Source organism: Callospermophilus lateralis, chromosome 5, assembly GCF_048772815.1.
Source record: "Callospermophilus lateralis isolate mCalLat2 chromosome 5, mCalLat2.hap1, whole genome shotgun sequence".
Classification (NCBI taxonomy): Eukaryota; Metazoa; Chordata; class Mammalia; order Rodentia; family Sciuridae; genus Callospermophilus; species Callospermophilus lateralis.
This window is the reverse complement of record NC_135309.1, coordinates 65,315,895-65,343,809: the sequence shown is the minus strand read 5'-3', so window position 1 is coordinate 65,343,809 and position 27,915 is coordinate 65,315,895. Positions and strand designations below refer to the sequence as shown.

The window sequence follows — 27,915 nt, the reverse complement described above, 5'->3', positions numbered from 1 at the left end:
AGCTTTTGGGGGACACCTCACATCCAAACCATAAAAGCTCTAGAGATCTTTAAGTCAATGGAAACCTTACCTATATTGGGGCTTATGGGAGGATAAAGGAGGATGATCACCAAGAAATAAATTAGGTGAACAATGAGTTCTCTGGAAAGTACTTCCAAAGGTTCTCACCTTCTTAAAAATTGGCCACATCTTAAGTTTGAGTAAGATTTGAACTTGGGAAATAGAAAAGATATCTAAGTCCTGTAGGAGAGAAGAAAACCCATCTCCATAGCCTAACTCTGTATGCAATCTCTGTGTTGCCTAATTTATCAGAAGTCTGTTCTTATAATTATCTTTCCCATATGGACAGAACTATGTAGTTAGCAAAATGATTTCACATCCACTATTTGTTTGATTTTTCACAATGAGAGAGTGAGATAGGAAGTCAGGGATTATTTATCCACAAAACCAAAACTGAAATCCTTAGCAGATTTCACAGAGAGAATCTCTTTCTAAAGTAATAGCACCTTGAGTCTCTGCTCTGCCTTTCTCTGAGCTAAGCATCATAGAGATGGTAAACAGAGAAGCAAGGCCAGGAAAGAAGCCTTCCTTCAACCCCTTGCCAAGTACTGCAGTGTTGCAGGCACACTTAACTAGGCCCTCGGAAACAGCAGTGAACAAGAATAGCAAGGTCTTCAGCGTTAATTCAGTAGTCAAAGAACCCCAAAATCAAATCCCCAAAGAATCCCAAATCAAATTAGAATAACCTGTTCTTACCACCTGTCACCTAGTCATGGACACAAGGCATGTCTACGTAGTCATACTGTCTCCCAATTAAGGAGAACCATTTGTCTTAAACTGGGCATGGCTGAACCGAGGCAAGCTTTCAAAAGGAACTTTCTATAGCACTTTACTAGTTAACCTCAGATTAAACTATTACCCTTTAAGAGACATTATAAGAACCCAACAAGCTACAATATGTGCCATAACCTGAATCTCTGACTCATCATTCTGATCCATGAAAATCTGGGACTGTCATTCTTATAAGTACCACACACTAACCGATTGTGCCACTGGAGCTCCAGGAGACTGTTCTTGAAGCTTAATATTCATAAGCTTAATATTCATCTTCATTAAAATTATTTTACTAGCCTGACCATGATTGAGTTAATGGGTTCCAGGAATCTGTTCTTTAGGTGATATTAGCACAAGTAGCCTCCTGATCACACTTTGGTTATTTTTTCTTTTTAAATATTTCAGTCATCCTTCTAAAGAAATGACTTAGAAATGTAAGTAACATAGTAGAAGCTGAATCTACTTGGATAGGGAAGACTCAGGAATCTTGTGGCTAGATGAAGGAGGAATACAGAACCAAGAGTTCTGTTTGATTGCACTATAGTTGAGATTCCTAACAGACATTTACATAGTGCATATGTTCAGGAAGCAAATTGGATCTTCTGATCTGGAGCCCAGAGGAGAACTGCAAACTTGAGATTATAATCAAAGGGAAAGCTGAGAGCATGAAGATGGCACTGCACTGGGTGGTGCAGTCAGTCATACAGAGGAAGAGCATGGTGGAGAAGAGTAGCAAGAACCAGGCACTGAACAGTTCCAACAGCAAGAGGCCAGACAGAGAAGGAAGAGCTCCTCAGAGGGATGGAGAAAAGGTTGCTAGGACTTAGGAGGAAAACCAGGGAACTGCAAGGTTTAGGAAATATGAAACAAGCTGGGCTGACTACAGGAGGTCAAAGAAAAACACTGTTTTCAAAATTGGAAATTTCTAGAAGATAAAAAAATCAAGCAGAAGAAGAGGAGATGTATTTGAAAATTAGATACTAAAGAATTAATATCCAGAATATGACATTGAACACCAGAAATTAATAAGAAAAATACAACAAAGTTGTCACCAAAAGGGTAAAGCATAGAAAAATGTAGTTCATGAAGGTCAAATATGAAGAGTTAAGAATTAATTTAAAATAGTTTCAACCTGAAAAGAAATCTGAGAATTGTGAATTAAATGAGTGTCTTTTTAATTAATAAAATGAGAAGAGATGGATAGTAATCAATAATGGTGAGGGAAAAGACTAAAGAACACTCTCATATCCTGTTAATGAGAACCTAAAATTGCTGCAGTGTTCTTGGAGGTCAATCCTAAATGTGGCCTCATGTTAATCAAACAATTTCGCTTTTGGTAGCTCTCAGAAAGAAATACTGGCACATGAACAAAAAAATGTGTTCAGGGCTCTATATAGTACAGTTAGTAATAGCAAAAAATTGGAAATACCTACATGCCCACTAATGGAAAATAATTAAATAATTAAAAATATATTTAATATGTATTTTTAGTACAGAAGAGTATGGAACAGTTAAAAAAGAATGAGCTATATCTGTACATTCTCTAATAGAATTATCTTTAAACTTGCTGTGAAAGAATAAAAAGCAAGATATAGAGCAGTACATAACCAGTAGTATCATTTATATAAAATAATGGGAGAAAAAGCTATGATTTTATATTTTTATGAATGTTTGTAAAAACATTGAAAAGATCTCTAGATTAATGTTAATTGTTGTCTCTGGGGATAGGCATAGGATTAGCAGGATAAAAACTGATTTTACTTTTTGGTTTTTGTTTGTTTGTTTGTTTTTGGCTTTATATTTCTTGAATTCACCTGAATTTGTTGATGATGTGCTTGTGGAATTTTTAAGAAAATTGCGAAATCATCTTAAGATGCATCATGTTAAAACAATTGTTCTAGAGAGCTTATTTGTGATTTATTCATTTATTCATCAAGATTTTAAGTTCCTATATGTATATCAGGTAACATGTTGACAATTTTGTTTATTTCTGTGAATCAAATAGGCACAACTCCTGTCCCTGTAAGAATTACCCTGTAGTGGATTCAGGTTGGAAATAGTTGTTTTTTCTCTGCATAGGCTACATTCCGTTTACTAAGACTCCTCATCCCCACAGAAAAATACCTCCATCCGGCTTCCTGTGTTTTCATGATCTCATGACGAGGTATAAGGAATAAATACGGAGGACACATCTGTAAGTTATCGCTAAACCTCCATCTCTTTGCTTGATAACATACTACACATTACGAAAAAATAAGAGGAAAAAAATTGTACCATGTTAGTAAAATGGGCTTTCTTGAGCTGCCCTAGAAACTTCCAAGTTCTTTCTTTGTTGATGTCTGTGGGAAAAAGCCACCAACTTATAAAAAACCGTCTTAGGACACGTATTGCTGAAACATATGGTGTTTGTAACTCACTGACAGCCTGTACTTAGGTAACTGCGAGCTTAAATAGCTAAAAAACTCTCCAGCACCCACACAGAAATTCTTACACGCACTGTGGTTGGATTCCTTCTCTGACACTCAGTAAGGCATAATAATTAGGAGAGACTATCAAACTCTTAGAGGATCCTTTGGGGCCCTTCCACCAGCTGGGACCTCCACACCACACTAAGGCTTTAGCTCCAAGACTGCCCACACTGGTAGCAAAAAATTGGATTCATGCTTCTGAGGAGTCTCTGTGACACTGTGTTTATATTTCACAGTAGTTCTGTTTTCTCTTTTTCTTTTCTAACACAAGTAAATGAAAATTCCCTAATTTTCAGCTGCCAGCACAGCTGAATACTGACATCATCAGAATAACTAAATGCTGGTGTCAAAAAGGAGCTGCTCTTTAGGAATTCCGATGTCTCTCAGGGCAAAAAAGAACACATCACTGATAACTCACTTTGCTACAGAATGAACATCCGTATTACACATGACTTTTAATAGTCGAGAAAACTTCTATCACAGGGTGACCAGAAAGTTCTCAGGGACTAGCTACTGAACATTCAACTCCAATGTCACTTCAACCTCCACCAACCTGTGTGACCTTGGGTAGGTCACTTGACCTCTCCATGCTTTCATATTCTATTTCCTTCTTTCTATTCTTCTGTCTGCTTCCTGATATGCTCTCCATGTCTCAAATTCTTATAAAAATGCCTTTCTGTGAAGACTTTTTTGAATTCCTTCAGCCAAAATCAGCTTTCTTCCTACTCATACCCTTCTTTGAGGTAGTACATTCCTCCATTACATCATTTATCATATGGCATTACTATTGTATATTATTCTGTTTATTTTTGTTGTTTACATTACTTTAGGGCTATCTTAGACTATCAGGCACCATGAGATTACTCACAGTTCTATTTATATTAATCAGATTATTAGTAATAGTATGAGCACTTACTCTGTGTCAGGCCCTATAAATACATTATTTCTAATTGTCACAAAAATCCAGTGAGAATGTCACTATCTTTACTGTTGTTTCTATATTTAAGGAAAGCAAATGAAAGAATGATTATACAGAAGGTGAGTAGGGGCACTGAGAATCAGGATAAGAATCAGCCTGCTTTAAGTCCATGCTTTTGATTACTCCTCTGAGACTACCTTTAGAGACTGGCAGATCCCCTTTCCTTAGTGCTTACCAGGTGTCAGCATCTATGCTATGTGCACCACATGGTAGCTAATTTGATCCTCACAAAAATCCTGTGATGTAGATAAAGCAATTATAATCTGAAAAAAAAAATCAGGCTCAGAATTGTTAAATGACCTCCCTAAGGTCAGAGAACTAGGAGACCAGGTCAGAATGTGGGTTAGTTCTCCCTCCACAGCCAGAGTCCTATCCCACTACTTTATTTCATGATCACATGGTACAGTCTTCCATAAGCTCTGCAAACCCTGTGCAGGTTTTCAGAAATAAACCTCCTGGAAACAGAAGGCTGGAGCATTACCCCTTATAAATAAAGCAAATGAACCAAATGGGCCCTAAACACTCACCTCAGTACATGCGTGGATCCGTTAATGGTTGTGGTTGAACAGGGGACAGTCTGGCCTAGAATGGAAGGTCTTCTGTAACGTTCATCGTCACAACAGAGGATGATGAGGAAGGCACGTCTGAAAGACTTGTTCAAGAAGGCGTAGAGGAAGGGGTTCAGCCCAGAATTGATATAGCCGAGCCAGAGGAAAGCAGTCCACACCTGCCCGGGCACAGTGTAGTCTATGAAAGGATCCACAATATTGGTGACAAAGAATGGAGCCCAGCAGAGGCAGAAGCAACCCATTATGATGCACAGGGTCTTGGCCGCTTTGGTCTCTGTCCTCATGCGATGAGTGCTGTGCTGGTCGGCTGGCTGGGGCCTTCCCTCTGAGGGGGCTCCTGCCCGCTGCAACATCTGGATCTGGTGGGCATGCTCCTTGGCGGTGACGTAGATGCGATAATAGGCCAGCACCATGAGGAGAAACGGGATGTAGAAGGCCACCACGGAGCAGGTGATGGCGTAGGGCTTGTTGACCATGAAGATGCAGTAGGTCGAGTTTGAGTTCTGGTTGAATTTCCTTTTTTCTATCTGAGAGTTGGAGGGAGACAGGAAATGAGGAAGGGAGGGAGAAAGGGAAGGAAAAAAGTGAAGAAACGGGAGGACAAAATGAGGAAAATATAAGAAAAGAGAGAAAATAAGAAGAGAAAGAGGGGAATAGGGAAACAGAAAGAAGGGAAGGGGATTGGGAGAAGAAGAATTAGAGAAAAAGAGAAAGGGAAAGAAAGAAGATATATCAGCCACTTTGTTTTTCTTCTAAAGACAAGGATAAGATGCCGTATTTAAAATGATTGGGATGAATACCTGAATTTAGTGGGTTCAGGGGAGAATGGGAAACAGTGAGTATTACCTAGGTCTCAACTCGGGTTGAGTTCCCAGTTCCCTCATGGTCTTGCCCCACTCAATCTATGTAGAGAAGTCTCCTGTTATCCACAGGGGATACATTTTGACCTCCCTGGTGGATGTCTGAAACCACAGATAATTTCTTCTTTTTCATGGTATTTGAGAAGTAAACCTCAATCATTATCTATTTCACTACTGACAGACATTTAGATAGTTTTCAGGTTTGAGCTATTTTGATTAAAATTGTTATGAATATTCTTATACAAGTTTGTATATGTAAGCCTTCATTTCTCTTAGGTATATATCTAGGGCTGATGTCACTGCGTCATAGGTAAATGTATGTTCACCTTTGTATGTACAGCCAAAAGGCTCCCAAAGGGACTATCAGTTGACATTCCTCCCACCAGGCTAGGAGAGCCCCACTTACAGTGCCTCCTCACTGACACTTGGTATCGTCAGTGTGGGGTCTTATCTCATTGTGGGTTTGCTTGATCCATTAATGGTTGTAAAGTGGATTTGATTACATCAGTAAAACACTCCACGTGGCTGTGACTCTGCCGATATGTTTAGATTAGGATTTGTCTTATTTTTATAACTTTGGTACCAAAATTGTCCCAGGCATCCCTTCCCAGGTGATTACAGTGCACTGACATTGCTTTCTTTAGAAACTATGTGAGACTAAATTTCTGCTTCTGTTTCATGATCATCACTGATTCCCTCATGGGACCAGAGTACTGCCTTTATATGATGAGACACTGCCTAGTTCTTATAGGCACATTCTTCCTGGAGTCCTATCCTCAGTCTCAAGCCAAGTAAGTCATCTCAAGTTCCATGTGCTCTGCTCTCTGTGCCTCTGTTCCTTGTTTGCCATCCCCCACCAACAACCTGATTAAAATTTGGATCAAATAAAATAATCTGAATCCAATCTAAACTCATCAGGACCCTTCAGAACTTATTGTGATTTTTTCTATGTATTTTCCAATCATAAGTGTTATCAATTACCATTTTTCCATTTAGATATGCTCTCTTATGGGGTGATTATTCAGGTATTTTCCCATTTAAAAAACTGGGTTGTCCTTCTCTTTCTTATTTATTTTTTATAGTTCACCTATATTCTGGATATGACTTATCAAATTTATGTGTTAAAGTCTGAACAGTTTTCTCTTTTTAGAATCTGGTGATAGAAATTCTTAAAAGAACCTATATTTTTAGTTACACTCATTGTGGCCTGTTTTAGAAATCTTTGTTTACACCTCAGTATAAAGATATCCTCATATCTGTTTAAAGACATCTCGTATATTATATCTTAGCATATTATTGTGCTAGTTTTTGCATTGACTTCTTTAGCCCACCTGGAATTAGTTTTTCAATATGGTGTGATGTAGGAGATAAGATTTAAATTTTACTTTATGGATAGCCAATTAACACAGTATCATGGATTAGAAGACCACCCTTCCCCAGCTACAGCACAGTATTTCTTTGGTCATAAATCAGGGAATCAAACATCCATGGCTCTGTGCTTGAATCTTCTATTTTGTTCTCTTGATTTGTCTCTTTGTGCACCATACCATTTTAATTTGTAACTTTATTAATTTTGGATACCCCATATTAAAATCTTTGAACTGTGGGTCATCATCTTAAAGACTGCTTTGGTAATTTTTATATCTCAGTATTTTCATATAAAATCTAGACATAGTTTATCAATTTCCATGGAAATCTTCAAAGATTTTGGTTTCTGGAATTATAATAGCATGAGTCAGAACATCTTTGCAATAATCCCTCCCTTTATGTAAGTCTTTTAAAATCTATTTCAGTAATATTTTATATTTTCTGTATAAACATCTTGTACATTTTTATTCATTTGCTCTTAAGTGTTTTAAGTTTTTATTCAATTATAAATGATACCATATTAAAATTCTTATCCTAAATTGCTGCTTGTATATGGAATTCTGTGAAGATCTTCTGGTGTGTTGATTATGCATTCAGCAACTTGACTAAATGAGTTATTAACTAATAATTCATCTCTAGATTCTTGTCAATTTTCTCCATGAATATGCACATGAGTATTAACTTTTCATTTCATTTTTCATGCTTTATTGAACTTCAAAGTATCTCTATTATAATTTTGAAAGAAAAAGTTGTAATTGTAGATACCCTTGTTTTATTTCCAGGTTTAGGGAGCAAACCTTCAGTATTTAACTACTGGGTATGACATTTTCTATATGAATTTTGTCAGTTTAATTGAGGAAGTTCCCTTTTATTATTATGTTTAATGAGGTTTTAAATTTTTTTAATCCTGGATGAATATTGTACTTTATCAATTCATTGTTAGCAGTAGTGAGATGGGTCATGGGGATTTTCCCCCACTTCCTTTTAGTAGTCTAGTAAATCACATTAATTAATGTCATTGCATTACATTCCTTTATACTTGTCCTGGACACTGTAAGACACTAGATTTCTAAGACTGCAAGACTTTTCTCCCAACCATGAACACGGACTGCTGACAGCTCTACCTCAGCAACCTTCTCTACTAACAGACCTTCCCTGAAAGGAGCCTCTTCCAGTGCTCAGCCTCCACCTATTGTGATTATACACATGAATAAAGACATGGAAAAAATGTACGTGTACATACATCTAATATGTGTATGTATAAAACACATATGCATATGTATAATACATGATACACAAATATAAAATCTTATTAGTTTTGTACATATTTAGAACCTTGTTTTATAATGTATTATGTGATAGTATGTCTGCCTATTCGATTGATGACTTTAACATTACGAAATATCTCTATCTCAAGTAATGCTACTTAATTTAAATTTTATCACAAACAGTAGGGCTATACCATATCTTTTATTAGTACTTGTAGGGCATGTATTTTCCCATTATTTTATTTTCAACCTTTCTGTCACTTTACATGTAATGGACATCTCTTCAAGTAGCATATGCATGTATTCTGTTTTGATTCAGTCTAAAAAATTTCATCTTTTAGCAGCTTTTCTTTGAAGAGTTTATTCATTAATATTTACTGTAATCACAGATTGACTTAGATTTCAGTCTACTCTCTTACTGTTTTATATTTATCTCTTGTGTTATTTTTGGAATAATCAATTTTTAAGATATCACCATGATATTCCTCCCTCTATTAGGTTATGGTTATACATTCTTTCACTATCTTTGTTTTAGATGTTGCAACTTAATTCATTCTATGAAATACATTTACCATGTCCTTGCCGATGCAAAAATTATAAGCTCCTTACTTCTATTTTCCTACCCAATTCCTGCCTTTTATAGTATTGTTTTCATGTATTTTAATTCTATGTATGCTTTTAAAAGTCACAAAACATTAATATTTGTGTTGTCTAACTTTCAATATTCTTTTATCCTACCTACTTCTGCATTCTTTCCTGTTATGTGACATATTTTTCTATATCTTTTATTGTTGTTGTTTTATTTTTGACTAAAAAATATTTTTCTGCTGAAAATTTCCCTGTTTTTGCTTTGCTTGAAAATGTCTTTAGTTCATTTTAAGTTTTGAAGAGTACTCTCATTGGATATAGAATTCTATATTGCAGATTTTTTTCATCATTTTTAGATATCATTCCATTGCCTTCTCATTGCTATCATTTCATTGCAGGGTCAGCTGTAAGTCTTAACTTCCCTTTAAAATTAATTTATCTTTTTTCATTAATTGCTTTGAGGTTTATTCTTTCATCTTCAATTTTCAGCTTTGAAAATATGTATCTTTTAGATAGTTTTCTCTTTTTTAACTTAACCTACTGAGGTTTCATGAAAATTCTTGAATCTGTGACTGATGCTTTTTGTCTGTTTTGAAAAAGTCTTAACCACTATTTTTTTGAATATTATTTCTGTTCTCTGTTCTTCTGAAGAATATCTCTCTCTGTCTCTCTCTGTGTGTATGTGTGTGTGCGCACATGTGTGTGTGTGACATAATTGTCTTTGATTTTTATCCACTTATCTCTATGTTCCTCAATCTGGAGGTTTCTACACACCCACACTCCAGTTTAGATTAGGTACATTCATCTGTGTTTTATCTACTATTAAAATCATCACTCTTCATTCACTGTATTTCTTAGTTCCAAAATTAATTTATATTTTCCTTTCTTTCCTTTTTTCCTTCCTTCTGTCCTTTCTTTTTGCCTCTTTCTGTCTTTCTTGTAAATTCTAGTCTTCCAGTAAAGTTCTCCATATTTCTATTTTTGTATTTACCTATATTAACTGCAGTTACTGAAAGTTCTTAGGTAATAACTCCATTATCCAGATTGCCTATGAAAATGTAATGTTGCTTTTTTTCTGTTCTTTGTTTTGGTTCTTACTTTAGTAGTAACAGATGATTCAAGAAAAAAAAATGTGTACTAAAATTTACATTTATATCTCTGAAGTTTTCACCTCTCTAGAACTTCAGTCACTCAAATCTCAGGTAAATTGGCACCTTTAATCTCCAAAATATTCTCCCAGTTTAGAGAGACAACTATAAGCCCAAGGCTCTTGCTTTCCATTCAGCTTCTATCCCTCTATCTCCCTATTCATGAATCAATAAAGACTTTTTTGATAAAATTTTCTTTTTCTATTTGGAATAATAGCTATTCAAGTCTTATTTACCTTGGTTACTTTCCAATGCTTTCAAACAGTGTTTCATTTTATTGTAATATTTTAAAATTTGTTTTAATTAGTTTTACATGACTGTAGAATGCATTTATGCATTTTGAAACATCATACATAGATGAGGCATAATTTCCCATTTTTCTGACGGTACATGTTGTAGAATCACATTGGTCATGCAGTAATATATGTACATAAGGTAGTAATGTCTGTTTCATTCTAGTATCCTTCTTATCTCCATATCCTCCCCTCCCTTCAACTCTCCTCTACTTAATCTAAGGTAATAATGTAGTGTCTTTTATTCAGTTTTATAGTTATGATAGTTTCCATTGTATGCAGGAACCTAATTCTCCTTTCTTAATTTTAATGTGTTATTAATTTGGCTTCCAAGAAATTTGTCTCTGTTTTCTTCCTTACTGTTTGTTCCTTTGAATACACTTGTGAGGGTCTTTGTTTCTTGGAGGTAAATTTCACGTGCAAAATAATAGCATCTTCCTATCACTCATAATTTTTTACTTAATTTTGTTTTAAATAAAATTTAACCTCTGATATATATATATATATATATATATATATATATATATATATATATATATATATATATATATATATTTCTCCTCACCAGATGTTAAGTGCCATAAGAGTTGAAATGTTTTTCACCACTGACTTTGCAGTTTTCTAAAGAATATAGTCTGCATTCAATTACTATTGCCTGAATAGAAAAATGAGTGAATAGGGTATATATTTCCAACTTGGATTTCAAAGTCATGAGGTTTCCTTTTAAAAATGAATATTAACATGTGTTGATTAGATAAAATCAACATGTAAAAAAATTAGTATATTGCCTAAAATTATAATAAATGTTAGTGATGAAAAATCAAATAATATTACTAAGTAGGGTCTAGGTTTAGGAAAATAGTGGAGAAACAGTCTAAGTTATTAATATGTGAATTTTTAGGGGCTTTAAATTTTTAGGGAGCTTCTTTTACATTATGTAAATAACTGCATTGTGCTGGTGTGGTTGCTGACTTGTACAATTTGGAGATAAAATAGAGATTTTATGACAAATCTACCTTTAAAAGAACAGGTGAGTCAACTGAGCAAAAGTAAGTCCTTGGAGTAAGTTCCTGCCCTGGGCATTCTCTCTATGTATGTGTGTGCAGATTTAAACATGTGAGTATACTTGTTCATTATTAATGGATTACATATTTGTAAATTTACCTGCTCACTAAAATTTATTTGTAGTCTCCAAAGATCAATTTTTATGGTGTTTCATTTTCAGACACACTTGTGCACAGAACAGTGTAGAATCTGAGTGCCTGATAGCCATGTTCCTAGTTGAAGTCAAACAGCAATGTTCTATCTTCTCATTCCACTTCTCAAGTGTTCTTTTTGCTCTTTACTGCCACATATTTTGCATTTTCATATGGGGTATTTTTGGTGATTTCTGTATTTATAATGGCCCTAAAACTAAATTGCTGTCTAGTGTTCCCAAGTGCATGAACACTGTGATGTGAATTTTCGAAAAACATGCATGTGTTAGGTAAACTTCATTCAGGCATGACTTATAGTGCCTTAGCCATCAGTTCAATGTTAATAAATCAACTATATGAATTAAATTGGTGTCTTTAAATAAATATAAAAGGAAGATAAGGCTGAGTATTGATTGGTTGATGAAAATGTGACTTGCTGAAATCTAACCCTCTTTTTCCCCTGGGAAGAAAGATTTAGTACTTCCTAATTCAGTGTATGTAGTGACTTTATAAAAAGTAATTACTATAAAAACAATGAGTTGTATATGTATTGGGATTTTTTAGCAGGTTTAATGTGCATATGAGTGGAGAGATATAAATATAAAGCATATTAATAGAAAATAGATGCCCCCTTAACTGATTAGTTGAAGTAAATAGGGGGTGCCTCTATCTCATTCCCATGAATGAAAAAACACTTCCCAAATTATTTCCCTTGGAACTTCTCTCACAAAATTCCCCATGAACAAAAAGCATATGCTCCAAAGGTCTTCTCCACTAGGGAATAAATGTTGCAGAAAAATTAATAGCATAGACTCTGGAATGCAGTAATCCTGGGCTCAGATATAGTTACCACCAATTCTTACCAGTGACTTTGGTTAATAACTTAACCTCACTGAGCCTCAGTTTCCTGATCTATAAAATGAGGAGAGTAATAATGTCTACTTCATAGTGTTGTTGTGAGGCACAAGTAAGATTCCCAAGAATGGTGATTAACATGGGCTTTGATACACAGCACATATTCAGCTTTTGTTGGCTGCTATTGTTTTTATTATTGGAATAACAATATTTTTTGGAAAATTGGATTTCATTTCTCCAAGAATGGATAAAACTCACAGTTTGACAGAACTGGATTGGGATACTAGAAAATACTCTCATGCGCTTCCTGTTTGAATCCTCTTTCTACTTCTCCACTTTCCTGCCTCTAGTATTTCTTTCAGAAGCCCAAGCACCCTGATTCTGACACACCACATGAAAATCCTGGTCCAGGCCTTGATATGGGTGTATTTTCATGGACAAAGAAAAAGGCAGGACTAGGAGCTAAGAATGGGCTAGAGAGAGGATGGGGCAGTTCCTTCTCCCATGGGTCCTGTGGAGCTGGAGCTCACCCTCAATCTGTCCTCTCTATTCCCTCTCCTTCATTAAAAGTAATCCCAAAACTGATTTGAAATTGATTGCCTGAAAACTTCCTGAGGAAATAGATATCCCTGCTGATGAATACTATGGATTTTGATTTTCATTAGGATTTCAAGACGCTGGACTCTTAAAGAGCATCTAGGCACAGTGAGATGGTTCATTGTGTGTGTCAACTTGACTGGTCACAGAGTACCTAGACATTTGGTAAAATATCATTCTGGCTATGAGGATATTTTTGGCTGAGATTTCCATTTGAAACGGTTGACTGAATAAAGCAGACAGTCCTCCCCAACGTGAAGCCTCATACAATCAGATGCAATTTGTTGAAGGCCTGAATACAACAGAAAGGCTGAATAAGAGGAATCTCCTGCTACCTTATTGCTTTCATGCTGGGACATAATTTTTTTTTCCTGTCTTAGATCTTGAACTGAAGCATTGGCTTTCCTGGGTCACCAACTTGCTAACTATGGATCTTGAGACTTGTCAACCTCCATAACCACATGAGCAAATTCTTTATCATAACTCTCTTTCTGTGTTTCTCTCTACTGTTTCTGTCTATTGACACACACACACACACACACACACACACACACACAATTGATTCTGTTTCTATGGGAAATCCATAAACAAGGGCTGGGAAATGCCTGGCACACAGGTCGCATGTCCTCCTATACCTGGCAAACACTATTTCCCACTGAGAACAGTGACGGAGCTGGGCTCAGGGTTAAGTGCTCTCAACTTCTGCCTCAAGGCTCTCTTCATTTCCTGGCAGCCTCCATCCAGATGAAATATCTTCTTCAGGTCAGTGGAGGCCATATAGACTCTCAATGTGAAGTGGGACAAAGACTTTTCTGAACATATGACAAACCCAGGGATCTGACTGCTAAGCCTTGAATTTCTGTTCCACCAGTTGCAATTTGTGCAGCATCGAGAGGGCTACTTAACCTTGTAAGCCTAGGTTTTGTTATCTGTAAGAGGAGAAAAAATTATACTATTTCCAAAACAATGTTGTTAGGATTATAGGTAAAGTAGTGTGCTGTTTAGCATATAGTAAGGTTAAAGAAAAGATTATTCATGATATTGTTACAGTGCTAAGGCATTTGGCATGGTGGCACATGCCTATAATCCCAGCTACTTGGGAGGCTGAGGCAGGAGGATTGCACGTCTGAGGGCAGCCTTGACAATTTAGTGAGATCTTGTCTCAAAAATTGGGACAAGAATGGGATCCTAATTAGAATAAGTTACACTCCATGTATGTATAATATGTCAAAATACACCCTATTGTAATGTATTTCTAAAAAGAACAAATTAAAGAAAAAGGCAGGGAGGATGTAGCTTAATGGTAGAGTACTTGGGAGTCAATCCTCAGTATCATAAATAAATAAATAAATAAATAAATAAATAAATAAATCGCCTGAATGAAGTTTACCTAACACACGCATATTTTTCTATAATTCACATCACAGTGCTCATGCACTTGGGAACACTAGACAGCACTTTAGCACCATGCTTTAGGGCTTTTATAAATACAGGTATCACCAAAAATACCCCCTATGAAAATGCAACAGTGACCGCCATGATCAAGCTGTGCAGTAGAAGAGACAGATTGGGCTCCACCAACATATCAAAGAAAAGTTGGAATTTATAGCCAAGAAGCATGGTGGGTGAGAATCTGTGGATGGAAAAATCACTAAGAGGAAATATCAGTGGTATAGGAGATCCTAACTAAACCAGCATAATAGGATTCTTCCTGAAGCCTGGCCAGGGTGATCACATGTCACTTATGGATGATGGAGGTTGAAGGACCTGACCAATATTGAGGGCAGAGGATTCTGGCTAAGTCAACTTAACAAGATTCTTGCTTAAACAGCAATGTGAAGATTTATATGAAGACTAAAATTGGAGGACTAGTTACGAAGAAAATTCAGAAGACCATGACTAAAGTTGAGTCGAAGAGACTCTGTCAGTAAGCATTCAAAAATGTTAGCTTTTAAACAAACTGTCCTTGAGGCTACTGTCAGATTCTTCCTTTGAGCATTCACCCAGCTTAGTATTATTTATTGAAAATTCCAAGCGAACTTGATCAGATGGTAAACCTGTTGGGTTTGTGTGGATACTCACCAAATCAACTATGCCAATGTTATTCCAGCCTTGCATTATAGGGAGGAAAGAGATAAACATGGGGATGACCCAGCAGCCTCCCAGCATTAATGCGATGCGCAGAGGGGTCATCTTGTTCCTGTAAACCAAAGGCTGGCAGCAGATGGCATAATACCTGGGGAGACAATGGAGGGGTTGGGGCCATGGGCAAGGGAAGGAGTAGGGAGAAGAACAGATGAGAGAAGAGGGGTCAGAGGGAGGGGAAGAGAGGGGTGTAGAGAAGGGGAAATAGTAGACGAGAAGAATTGGAGACAGAAGCAAAGAATAAAAATAAGAAAAAAGAAAGGAGAATAACGGGAGATAAAGGAAAGAGCAGACAGTACAGGAAGGGAAAAAGGGAGGAGAAAAAGGAGAAAAGAACAGAGGAAATAAAATAAGCAATTATGTGATAATATATGTTAACATATGGCCAATGTTCATAAAAATATACTTTAGATCTCATCTGAAAACGGTCACCTGGAGTGGCTCCACATCCCTCTTGATCACCCATTATCTGGAGATGTCTGACACATCCGAGGGTCTTCTCAGTTTCAGGAACAGTTTCAAAGATACCTTCATGCCTGGGCATTTAGGAGCTTCTGCCCAGCCATCTGGGCTGCAAGTCCAGGCATCATAGCTTCTCTGTTTTCACAATTTGAGGGACCCAGGCTTTGTCCTATGTCAAATTTGTTCCCTTCCTTGTTTTTTTTTTAAATTTTTTTTGTATTTGTTCTAATTAGTTGTACATGACAGCAGAATGCATTTCTAGTCTTTGTACACAAATGGAACACAACTTTTCTTTTCTCTGGTTGTGCATGATGTAGAGTCGCACCATATGTGCAGTCATACATGTACCTAGAGTAATGATGTTCAACTCATTCCACCATCTTTCCCGTCCCCATGCCCTTCCCCTCCTCTCCCTTTCCTTTGCCCATTTTCCCCACACACCCTCCCCTATTACGGATCAGTATCCACTTATCAGAGAAAATATTCAACCTTTGGTTTTTTTGTTTTGTTTTGTTGAGTACTGGGAATTAAACTCAGGGGCAGTAGACCACTGAGCCACATCTCCAGCCCTATTTTGTATTTTATTTGGAGACAGTGTCTTACTGAGTTGCTTAGCATCTTGCTGTTGCTGAGGCCTTGGCCTCCCAAGCCACTGGGATTACAGGTATGTGCTACCATGCCTGACGTGGCCTTTGGAGTTTTAGGGATTGACTTACTTTGCTTAGCATGATATTCTCCAACTCCATCCATTTACCTGCCATAATTTTATTCTCTTTTTTAAAATTTTTTTTAGTTGTACACAAACCTTTATTTTGTTTATTTATTTTTATGTGGTGTTTAGAATCAAACCCAGGGCCTAGTGCATGCCAGGCAAGTGCTCTACCACTAAATAATATTGCATTGTGTATGTATACCATAATTTCTTTATCCATTCATCTATTGAAGGGCATCTAGGTTGCTTCCACAGTTTAGTTATTGTTCCCTTCTTCTTATCACCTGCCTGCACTGAGGAGGTATTCTATGTCTGCCTTCTTTAAACTGTGGTCCAGGGATTCCTCTGTATTCTCCCTTCCTCACCCTGCATCAGAATTCACCTGAGGAGGCCTTTTTTCAATGCAGAGCTCAAGAGTCTTCTGAATCAGAGCCTGTTGGAGCTACCTGGAGTCTGCATTTGACCACAGGAGTCATTGCTGTTGTTTGCTAAATATGTTCCTAGGGACACATGCACTTCCTGGCCTTACGTTGGGGGAACCAAGTGACTGGTTTGGACCCATGAGTCATGAACAGAATTCACATGCATTACTTCTGGGACAGTCAATTTAATTGTTTCTCTGATGCCAAGAATGTAAAATTCCAAATATTTTCTCCTCCATCATTTTCTGCATATTGATTGAGAACCCCTATCCTCCTGGAACTCACTGCTCACCCTTTATTGAATCCATGTCCTCTCTACAGCACTTTCTTCCTACTTCCAGGTACAGGTACAATCTGCTTCACGAAGAGCCCTCATCTCTATCTCCCAGATATTATGCCCCTGCATGATATTTCACCCTGAGACACCACCCCTTCTATGCCCAGGCATGGCAAGGAATTTACCAACATGCACAAGACTATGGTAGATCAACTATTTCTCTTTGGAAGAGTCATAAAATAAGTACAAAAAGACAGGCTGGAGACAAAGCCTTTTATGAAAGATTTTTGTACTATTTAATAATAAGCCACCCCCACATGCCCCTAATCTTATGCAGTTCACTTTGTTAATTCCCCCCGCCCGCCTCTTCTTTTTTTTAATTCAAAGCATAACTAATATAACAATGGCTATATTCTTTGAAGAGGTGGTGGTAGGATGGGTGGGGAGAGAGGGTGGATTAGAAAGAGCCCAGAGTTTGAGCAGGAGAGTTAGGTCCTTCTGGAGCCGAGAGGGACAAAGTCTATCCTTCCCTCTAAGGTTTCAAGGAGCTGCTGACTACATCCTGCAGGAAGCGTTGCCTGGCCAGCAAGCCATGTGGGGTGTGCTGATCGGGACCAGAGAACCTGAACAACGGAGAAAAGAATGGGAGAGGGGCTTGTTCAGGAGCTCAGGTTTTCCATTGCAAAACTGACATGGTCACAAAATAGAATTAAAGACCACTCGGTAATGGAAAGAATCACGATGAGCTAGAATACCCTCCATATTCTTATTATAAGAAAGGCAAATGTAGCTGGGTAGCTGACTTCTCTAAATGGTGACATTAACAGTCATTAGAGGTTTATTATTAACATAGAATTAATGACAGAATAGATTGAAAAGATGCCCCCCCTTTTTTGGTAAATTTGCCCCTTGCCTCATTTTCTGATTGGGGGTGGGGTCTACTTAATATTCTTTCTCTTTGCTCTTGGTAATAATATCTCAAATCCTTTAGGAATTAACTCTTTTCTTTTGCAGTATTACTGGGAATAGTAATGGGATTCTGACTTTTCTGCTCAAGGAGCAACCCAATCAGACCATCTTCTGGGACTCAGTGTCATGGAGATGACAAAGATGGGAAGCCAGTGGTGTGGCCACATTCCACAGCAGCCTCTGGGCAGGGCTGGGGATTAGCTGCTGCCCATTGGATCTTTGGGCAGCTATGGTCCTGCTTCTTCTCAGGCTCTCATTCTTTTCTCCTTTCATCAATTAAATAAACAATTTCATATCTTATCCATAAATTCCATTTTGCTTAAACTGGTGTTATGGATTGAATTGTGTTCTCCCTGCCTCAAAAAACATGTTGAAGTCTCAGCCTTCAGTACCTTGCAATGTGACCTTATTTGGAGCTAGAATCCTTACAGAGGATGTCAAAAGAAGGTCATTCAGGTAAGCCCTGATCAAATTCCACTGACACTGTCATAGAAATAAAAATTTGGACATGAACACTGTTATACACAGAAGGAAGATAGCCCTGTGAAGGAAGAAGACCAGAGTGATGCAGAGTGATACATCAACAATCCAAGAGATACCAAATGTGGATGGTAGAAGTTAGGGAGAAATAAGGAAGAGTCCTCCCCTAAAGTTTTCAGAGGGAACATGGCCTTGGTGCAACTTCACTGCAGACTTCAAGGCCCTAGAACTGTGAGAGATAATGGATTTCTGTTATTTTAAACCATCAGTTTTGTTGACCCTTGTTATGACAACTTTCACAAACACCATTGTTGAAAGACAGTCTGTTGCTTGCAACCCCAGACCCTGCCTCATACAGAGGAGTGCAGATGGCTTTGGATGCCAGATATGTCCTTCATATCTTCAAACAAGTTCTTGTTTCATTCAAGACACTTCCAGATGATAGCTTAGGTTATCCTTCAACTACCACCCCAAAGAAGGCAACAGAGGAATAAATGAAGAACAGGTGCCTTTTTTGTTGTTGTGTTATTTATGACCTTTGAGGTTTGAAACCAGGTACCAAGATACTGAGAAAAGAGCAGACTTGAGAAATTGTGGCTGGACCTCCAATGTCACAAAGACCCAAAACTTCAAGAAAAAGACTAAATTAAATATCTTGCAAGAAAGTAAGTGGGTTTGGGGAAGATATCTTACTTGAGGAGATTACTTTGATTTCAAAGGATGTTCACATTTACATGGAATTTACAGAAGAGAAATTTAGAAGATATGATTATACTGCTCATAATATTTTTATGAAAGCCTTTTCTTTTTAAGAAAGAAGATTTTTATAGTTATAGATGGACAGCATGCCTTTATTTTGCGTGTTTAATTTTATGTGGTGCTAAGGACCGAACCCAGTGCCTTACATGTGCAAAACAAGCACTCTGTCACTGAGCTACAGCCTCAGCCCATGAAAGACATTTCTAAGTCTAGGTTGGCCAAGGTTATTGCCGATTCCTGTGGCATGATAAACATTCCATGAACAATGAGATCTCTCAGTATTCTGCTAAGTTGTTCTGTTTCAATTTGCATTATCTACATTACTAGGAGCTGTTGCTACAGAGAAATAAGAAGTGGTGATATGTTTTCTTTTCAATTCAACTTTGAGGGGCATGCTATGGATATAGAGTTCAGTTTACCAATCCCCTATACATTTAAACATGCAATCAGTTCTCTGGACAATGAATGCCTGCAATAAAGTTGCCTAGAGAGTTCCTTCCATAAGGAACTCAGGTGAGATACAGAACAGAAGTGTCCATTCACCCAGACAGTTTAGAAAATTGTTCTTGCATGATCTGGGGTAGGTTGACACAAGAAAATGAGAAAATCCTTTATCTCTGTCTTTAAAAATCAGCAATGATTAAAAGGGAGACAAGAATCTTATTTAAATTTAAATTAGGTTGGCCAAATTATGATTGCTATAAAAGGATATACACAGAAAAAAATGCAATCATGTCCAGATACATTTTACTTGAATTTTTCTCTACATCTTCACCCTATTTCTCTTACAATAAATGTGATTTTTAGGGCATGGAATATAAAATATTAGGCTTTTATCTGAAGCTCAAATTATACATCCACTTAAGTGTTCAAGATTTTTACCAAAGCTTTGACACCTTTGAGACAGCAATGTTAAATAAGCCACTTCATATCCTCTCAATATTTTTCCTCATATCTTTCCTATCTTTGCTCTCAAGCAGAGGATCTAGAAAAGGTTCACTTGAGAACTGGAATTAAGTATGTGAACACGAACACCACTAGATAAAATAATTTATAAAAACCGAGTCTTAGTATTAGCTGACTAAGGGAGCTTCCTTAAAGTACTAATATTTACTGACAGAACAAGGTCTAGATAGAAATTGAATAATATTTTTTTTATTCATTGTGTTTGCTTTTTAATTTCTATATTTGGCTTGCATTGACCTTGTTATTAACAATACAAACAAGAAAGTCCCATCATGAACTTCCCCTGCAACACAAACACCACAACTAGACAGAAGTTGCTAGTCAAATTTGCAAGGTTTGGGAGGTCAGCCAAAGCACACTGGCTGAGTTAATAAATCATAGCTACTACTGATTTCTTTACCAAAGGCTCTACTGTTGTCTTATTCAATCCTCATAATTCCTTTTGAGGGAGGTACTGTAATTGCATCCATTTCACAGATGAGGAAATGGAAATAGAAGGGTCAGGAATGTTTCCAAGATCTCAGAAGTAAAAAGAGTCAATCTGGCTCTGGGCCCAGGCAGTCCGTCTCAAGGACCAGAGCAATACCTCTGTTACTTTATTCCTCTGTCTCTCCCAAGTCCTCAAGAGATTTAATTATTGAAAAAATTATTCTAAAAATAACACAAACAAAAAAATCAGGACTTAAAGGATGCTCAGAATTATGAAATACCAAATTCTACAAATATGAAGGGTGTATCCAAGCTTGCGTAAATTTGCTAGAGACTGGGAATTCACCAAGTCCTATCACGGTATACTCCAAACTTTAGGTGTCCTGAAGTTAAGAAAATTACCTCTAATATTGACTTTATGTAACTTCCAATTTACCCTCTGGTTTAATTTAAAATTTATCTGTAATTGTTTATCTACATGTTTGACTTAAAGCCATCTGAAGAGAACGTTTACATTCCTCTAAAGTCTTACTCTCTGCTGGTAAAAATATTCCTAGTTGCTTTCAACTAAAGTATTTTGTTTATCAGGAGATATTTGGCAATCTATGGAAACAGTTTTCTGTTATCACAACTGGGAAGTAGATACCACTGGTACCAGTGGGTAGAGGTCAGGGCTATATTACTAAATAGTCCATACTGCACAATGAAGTTCCCCATCACAAAGAATTATCGGGTCTATAGGTCAATAGGGCTGGGATTGAGAATTGAGAATCACTGGTTTAGATGAGGTGATTTTCACATTAGTAAATATTCCATACCCTTTCTGTTCTATAACATATCATTATCTCTTAAGAGTGGGGGACACAGCCACATCAATGTTTATAGCAGCACAATTCACAATAGCTAAAATGTGGAGCCAACCTAGATGCCTTTCAGTAGATGAATGGATAAAAAATGTGGCATATATACACAATGGAATTTTACTCAGCATTAAAAAAGAACAAAATCATGGCATTTTCAGGTAAATGTTTTTTTGCAGGTGTTGGAGAAGATAATGCTAAGTGAAGTTAGCCAATCCAAAAATAAAAAAATGCCAAATGTTTTCTCTGATATAAGGAGGCTGACTCATAGTAGGGTAGGGAAGGGGAGCATGGGAGGAATAGATGAATTCTAGATAGGGAAGAGGGGTGGGAGGAAAAGGGAGGGGCAGGGGATTAGCAAGGATGGTGGAATGTGATGGACATCATTATCCAAAGCACATGTATGAAGACTTGAATTGTGTGTCATATAAACAGAGATATGAAAAATTGTGGTATATATGTGTATTAACAATTATAATGCAAAAAAACCCAAAATACATGTATAAAGGCATGAATTGGCATGAACATACTTTATATATAGATATGAAAAATTGTGCTCTATATGTGTAATAAGAATTGTAATGCATTCCACTGTTGTGTATTTAAAAAAATTAAAATCAATAAAAGATTTTAAAAAATTAAATAAAGGAAGAACAACAACAAAAAAAGGAGTGGGATGCCATAAGAGGAGCACAATACTCTGGGGAATCCTACAGAGAAGATTACAAGATCGCCTTCCACCATACACCATACCATCACAACTTTTTTTTGGGGGGGGGGTTGGTCTGGGTACTGGGGATTGAACTGAGAGGCACTTAACCACTGAGCCATATCCCCAGCCTTTATTTTTTTTTTTCTTTTTGAGACAGGGTCCCACTAAGTTGCTGAAGTTGTCTTCAAACGCATGATCTAGAGATAGAACAGGTCACATCTACAGAGCTACATGTCTTTTAAATTGCATTTTTAGAGACTTGAAAACAATGGTAGAGGAGAAAGTGAAATCCAGGTGCTATAGGCAGCAGAAAGGACTGGATAATGAAATTATATATATGATATAATTTACATATGATATATATATATATGTGTGTGTGTGTGTGTGATGTAATATGCACATAAAAATATAACAAATATAAGCTGTGTGTGTATCTATATAGTGTATATATCTATATATGTATGTATATATATATCTCTATATATAGAGATATATATACACATACACACACATACTCATATGTCCACATACTATATAAACAGTATAAGTGAGCTGGATCATAGAGGTTTTAAGGCATTAAACATAAACAGGCTGGGCAGGTCTTGGAGCAGAGGCTCTCAAAGCTTCTTGTGTATCAGAATCATTTGGAGGGTTTGTTGAAATACAGATTGCTCATAAGTCTGGAGCAAGGTTCAAGAATTTGTACTTCTGATATGCTTCCAGGTAAGGCTTCTGTTGGTAGATTGGGGACAATACTCCAAAGCTCACTATCTTAGTAGTTTTGAACGCTAGGTTAGAAGGAGTTAAAAATATTATTTGAACTAGAAAATGTCCATCTCAATCAACACTACTGTCTGTCAAAATTATCTGAATTATGACAAATTCTCAAGAAAATATTGATTTGCAGGCTAGATGGACAGTGTTGAGCAGGTAAAGCAATTGTCTCATCTCAGAACACATTAATCCATAAGGTCTATTCACCATGGGACATTTTCCATTCTTCTTTAACTAAAAAACTTTTATAAAGTTTTATAAAGTAAACTTTTATAAAGTAAAATGAATATTCAAATGACAGGTAAGGTTCCAGACGGCCAGGATTTACTAAACTGTAGCAAGGTTATTTACAAAGTAATTTCTTATGCAAAACATTTCAATGTATTGCTTGTAAAACTTCATTAAAATCCCTGTTGTACATCAGCTACCAGCTTCCCCAACTATAGCCATGTGCAAACGTGTGATCAAATTGCTTTTAAATGTCTCTGGGGACACAATTTACTTTGACAACTCTTAGAAGACAGCTGAGTATTTTAAGCTCTATACTAATCCATTCCCTGCTACTCCTGCAATTAAAGAAAATTCTACCTCCTCACTTCCTGCCCTCCAACTACAGGAAAAGATAGAAGCAGCAAGGAGAACAACTTGGAATCCTACACTTTCAGAACTGTCAGCGATCTCAGCAGTCAACTTTGTGTCTTTGCAATTGGGAACTAACTATCTTTACTTAACCACTTATTAACTCTGTGGTCAGACACTTAACCTCTCGAAGATACATTATCATCTATAAGTGGAGAGAACTATTTCTGCCTTGTTGATTCACTTAGTGAATTGATCAAATTATAGTTGAAAACACAGGAAGCTCCTAGCACATAGGGCTTGTTCACCCTCCCTCCACACATATATTTGTACATACATATGCAACAAATACATATTTATTTCATAAATGTTATAAATTATATTTTATAATTATATTTCAAAATACATTTTGGAACTAGGGTCTCCACACTATCTAACAAATACAATTGATGTTACTTGGTTTAACATCTCTCCCAATAGTGGATTCTAAGGAATAAAAAGGTGAATTGAGTTGAAGGTGAAGTGTTATGAGCAGAGGAGTTGCTTGTGTAGGATATGAAAGGCATACACGGTTGTTAAGTCTCTAAGTTTGGAGGTTGATGTTACACAATGATGGATCACCCAGCAGGGGTTGGCAGGTCAGATATCGCCTGGGTAATGGTGAGATTCACTGGCTGGACATCAGTTCTCCCTCCAGGCAATAGCCCAGCATGTTTTATGGCAGATCTGACTCTGGAAGAAGAAACTGGCCTTTCTGCTCTTGGTATTTGCTTTTATTATATTTTCGTTTTTTTCATTTACCTCTGAGGAGGTAGAAAATAGAGAAAAGCAGCAGTAGGTTTAAGAGAGAACTAAAGGCCTCTTCCTGTGGTCCCCAGGCTTGGCAAGCTGTCAGCAGGGGCACTCACCAGGAGCCAGGGACAGGAAGGGGGCTGAGAATGTATCCAAGGGCAGAGGCAGAACCTTGGGTTCTAGGATGGAAAAAACATAGGGTTGGGGAGACAGGAGGAGAGTCACTTTGTTAGAGATCTGGAGGATGTGAGATGGTATTTGCAGGAATCTCAATCCCCTGTGCAATCTGCAGATTTAATGTTGACTGTGTCCTTTCTGTTAAATATTCTTCTGAACATTCATGATAAGAGAACTTGCAAGAGGAATATCAGCTGCTAGGAAAGGTGTCTTCTTGAACTACTAAAGGAAAAGGGATAATCTGCCACAAATATCTGAAAACACCTTGGCAGGGGTTTACCTAGGTTAATGAGGTATATTTTGTAGCCTATGAACTGATTAATCTGCCAGCAAATACGGACTGATTATCCCAATAATTCTTCCAGACTGAGTTCAGTGGTATCATGCCCTGGAAAACCCTTTCTGGCCCTGAAAGCAGTGACTGTTCCCAATCTCTGCCCTGTTTTAGTGGAGGACGTTGTCTGTGACACTGCATTTCTTTAATTGTATTGCAATTGCTCACTTTATTATCTGCTGCTACAACTACTACCACTCCTGCACACATACCACCAACTTATTGAGGGCACACTATGAGGCAGGAAATGTCTTCTACCACATAGTGTGCCTTACAATTTCACAGATTAGGAAATTCCTGCAATGACTCTGCAATGCAGTTCTCAACACGCTCATTTCAAACATGTGGAAACAGAGGATCAGAGAGTTTAATACATTTGTTCAAGTTCATACAACCAGGATATGGTAGAAATGGGCCTTAAAACACAACTTCTAAAGTCCCTGTACTTCTAATACTGAGAAGTGGGACAAGGCCAGAGGATAATAATTCCATCTAGGAAGAGGAGAGATGTTATGCAATGCCTAAGGATTTTTTTTTTTTTCCTGAAGACACAGGAAAAAGGCGTATTTAAGAATAAACCTGGCAGATCAGATAATATTCAGAAATAATAATGAAAAAGCTTTTTGTGGTAATTCAGAAATAGGGAAAAGAAATAAAAAGAAGGAAGATGTATCTAAAAGTTATTTATGGAAATACAGCAGCTATTTGGCATCAGTGTGATCATGGTGGACAAGTAAAAGATGACCTCAAAGAATTGCATTTAAATGACAAAACGATGACTAATAGATGCAGTTTGATGCACAAAGTGGAAGAGGATATTAATTTACAGTGGAAATTTTCACTTTGAGCATTGGATTTGAGAGAACAGGAAGATGCTTAAGGCAAGATGTTTAACAGGCAGGTAGAGATAAGACCTTGGAGATGAATGTAAGGCAAAATTGAAGGAGAGAACAAGAGCAAAGTACAGTTGAACAATAAGATAGGTGAGCTCTCTAAAGGAAAGAGAGGAGATTCCCAGGGCTGGAAGACTCAACACTCAGCTGTGAGACAAGAGCCACCATAGCAGTCTCTAGGAATCTGAATTTGGGAAGGAAAGCAATGATGTAGCAATATTTGTGGCTAATGTTAGTTGAAGGGCTACTAGATGCTATACACTCGTCTATTTGCTCTTCATACCCTCATTTATTTATTCCTCACAAAGTTGTGTGGGGGAGGATACTACAAATGAATACAATTTTACAGATTAGGTGAAACCCTGAAAATTTAAGTAATATTCCCAAGATTATACCTCTGGTCAAACTAGGATGGAATCTAGGCAGTCTAGCACCCCAAGCTTTCTTCTCAACCACTTTCCTTATTAAAAATATAGAAAAACTAACATTAAAGTCATATCAAACAAGTACAAGACATACTTTGGAGCCTTCTACACACTCAGACAAACATTCTGGGAACATCCACTGTGTGCCTGTAATAGAACACAGCAGTGGATGAGATGGGCCAACTCCCAAGGAGCTCATACTCTGGGGTGAGACAGGCAAAGGAACCAATAACAAAACTGAGATGCTCTGCTTATATTCAATGTTCCAAGGGTTCTCAGTGGGAGAAAAGACAGGTCCTTGAGAGTGAAGCCATTCAGTCATTGCAGAAGATGACACATCTTATCTGAGTAACTGATTTAGGGAGATGTTCACTGGGAAAAGAAGAGGGACTCAAGGCACAGAGTTATGAAGAGACACAACTTAGGGGAAGATAATAGCTCATTCATGGGTGGGAGGTGAGGTAGGAAAAGCAAACTGAGGACATATTGGGAGAAACACTGAAAACCAAGCTAGGAATTTAGCCTTTAGTTCATAAGGTATCACTGAAAAAGCTTCTGGATATTTTCACATGCTGCTTCCTCTAACAATCCCTCTCCTTCCCCTTCCCTTACAGGTACCTACATCATCCACAGATCCCAGATTCAGTATCACGTCCTCAGGAGCCTTCCCTGCTGTGGAGACAGCATGCTCCAGCTTTTTTGACTTATTCTATTTCAATGATCAGTAATTTTACTGTAATTACCTATTTCCTATTTCTGCATTCTTCACTAGACTAAAAGCTCTGCGGCTCAGAGCTTTTTTTTTAATCATTCACCACTATATTTGCAGTGCCCAGAAGTGCTCCTAGCAATTAGTAAGCATTCCATAAATATTTGATGAAATGAATATAAAAATACCAGTTCAGATCCTCTGGCCCGAAATTCAATCCAACAAATACTACTATTACATACAAAGCATGAACCTGCCTGCAAAGAATGTGTGAGAAAAAGAAAACTTTAATATGCTTTCCTTGCAGAAATATACTCAATTCTATTGGGAAAACAAATGTCATTGTGTGATATGAGTTCACCATGACTGACACTTTTCATTTATACATTGCAAAATTGAGCTATACTCCAGGGAGAACATTAAGAAATGTAGACACACTTACATCTAGCACAGGATAAAATATGCAACCTTGGAGTCAGAATCAGACATTTTATAAGTAAAGCTGTTTTTAAAGAAAATCTGTGACTGAAGAACCTGGTGGAGGATTTTGCAGATAAAGCACATCAAGTTTCTGGACTGCCCAGAGAGTGATGATTCAGTTGAACAAATCACAAAGAAAATCTTGCAAAGCTTACACAGAACAGCATCCTCAATGAAGAAAAGTATTTTTTTTAAAGGCAATTTCATTTGATTCTAAATATAGGACAAAGTGCAGCATGTTCAAAGAGAGGGAATCAGAACGATTAAGTCTGAAAAACATAGCACATGAGGCCAGTGGAAAGATGGAGGGGTATTTGGTCTAATGTAGAGCAAACCTGGGGATGGCACATCTCTGTCTTGTTGTGGAGACTCCAGAAAAATATCACTTGAACTTCACTCACCTAACAGAAGCTGGCATCTGCTCTTCCTGTCTGCCCAACAGCCCTCTTTCTGGTGGGAACTGTCAATCTTCCAAGTCATGTGCTTCTGTACAGCTGAAAGTCATGGTGCCTCACCTCTGCCCAGTAATCAGAATG

The 27,915-nt window shown here is 37.3% G+C and overlaps 1 protein-coding gene across 1 annotated transcript in view; it reads right to left on the bottom strand.

The window, feature by feature from the left end:
* The window catches only part of Htr4 (5-hydroxytryptamine receptor 4), a 103,200-nt gene that overhangs the window by 57,084 nt on the left and 18,201 nt on the right, over positions 1–27,915 (bottom strand). Inside the window, exons 4-5 of the mRNA XM_076857639.1 lie at positions 15,106–15,259; positions 4,809–5,377 (exon numbers count right to left, since the gene is read on the bottom strand). Coding sequence (XP_076713754.1) covers positions 4,809–5,377; positions 15,106–15,259 — 723 coding nt within the window. The remainder of the gene's footprint in view (positions 1–4,808; positions 5,378–15,105; positions 15,260–27,915) is intronic.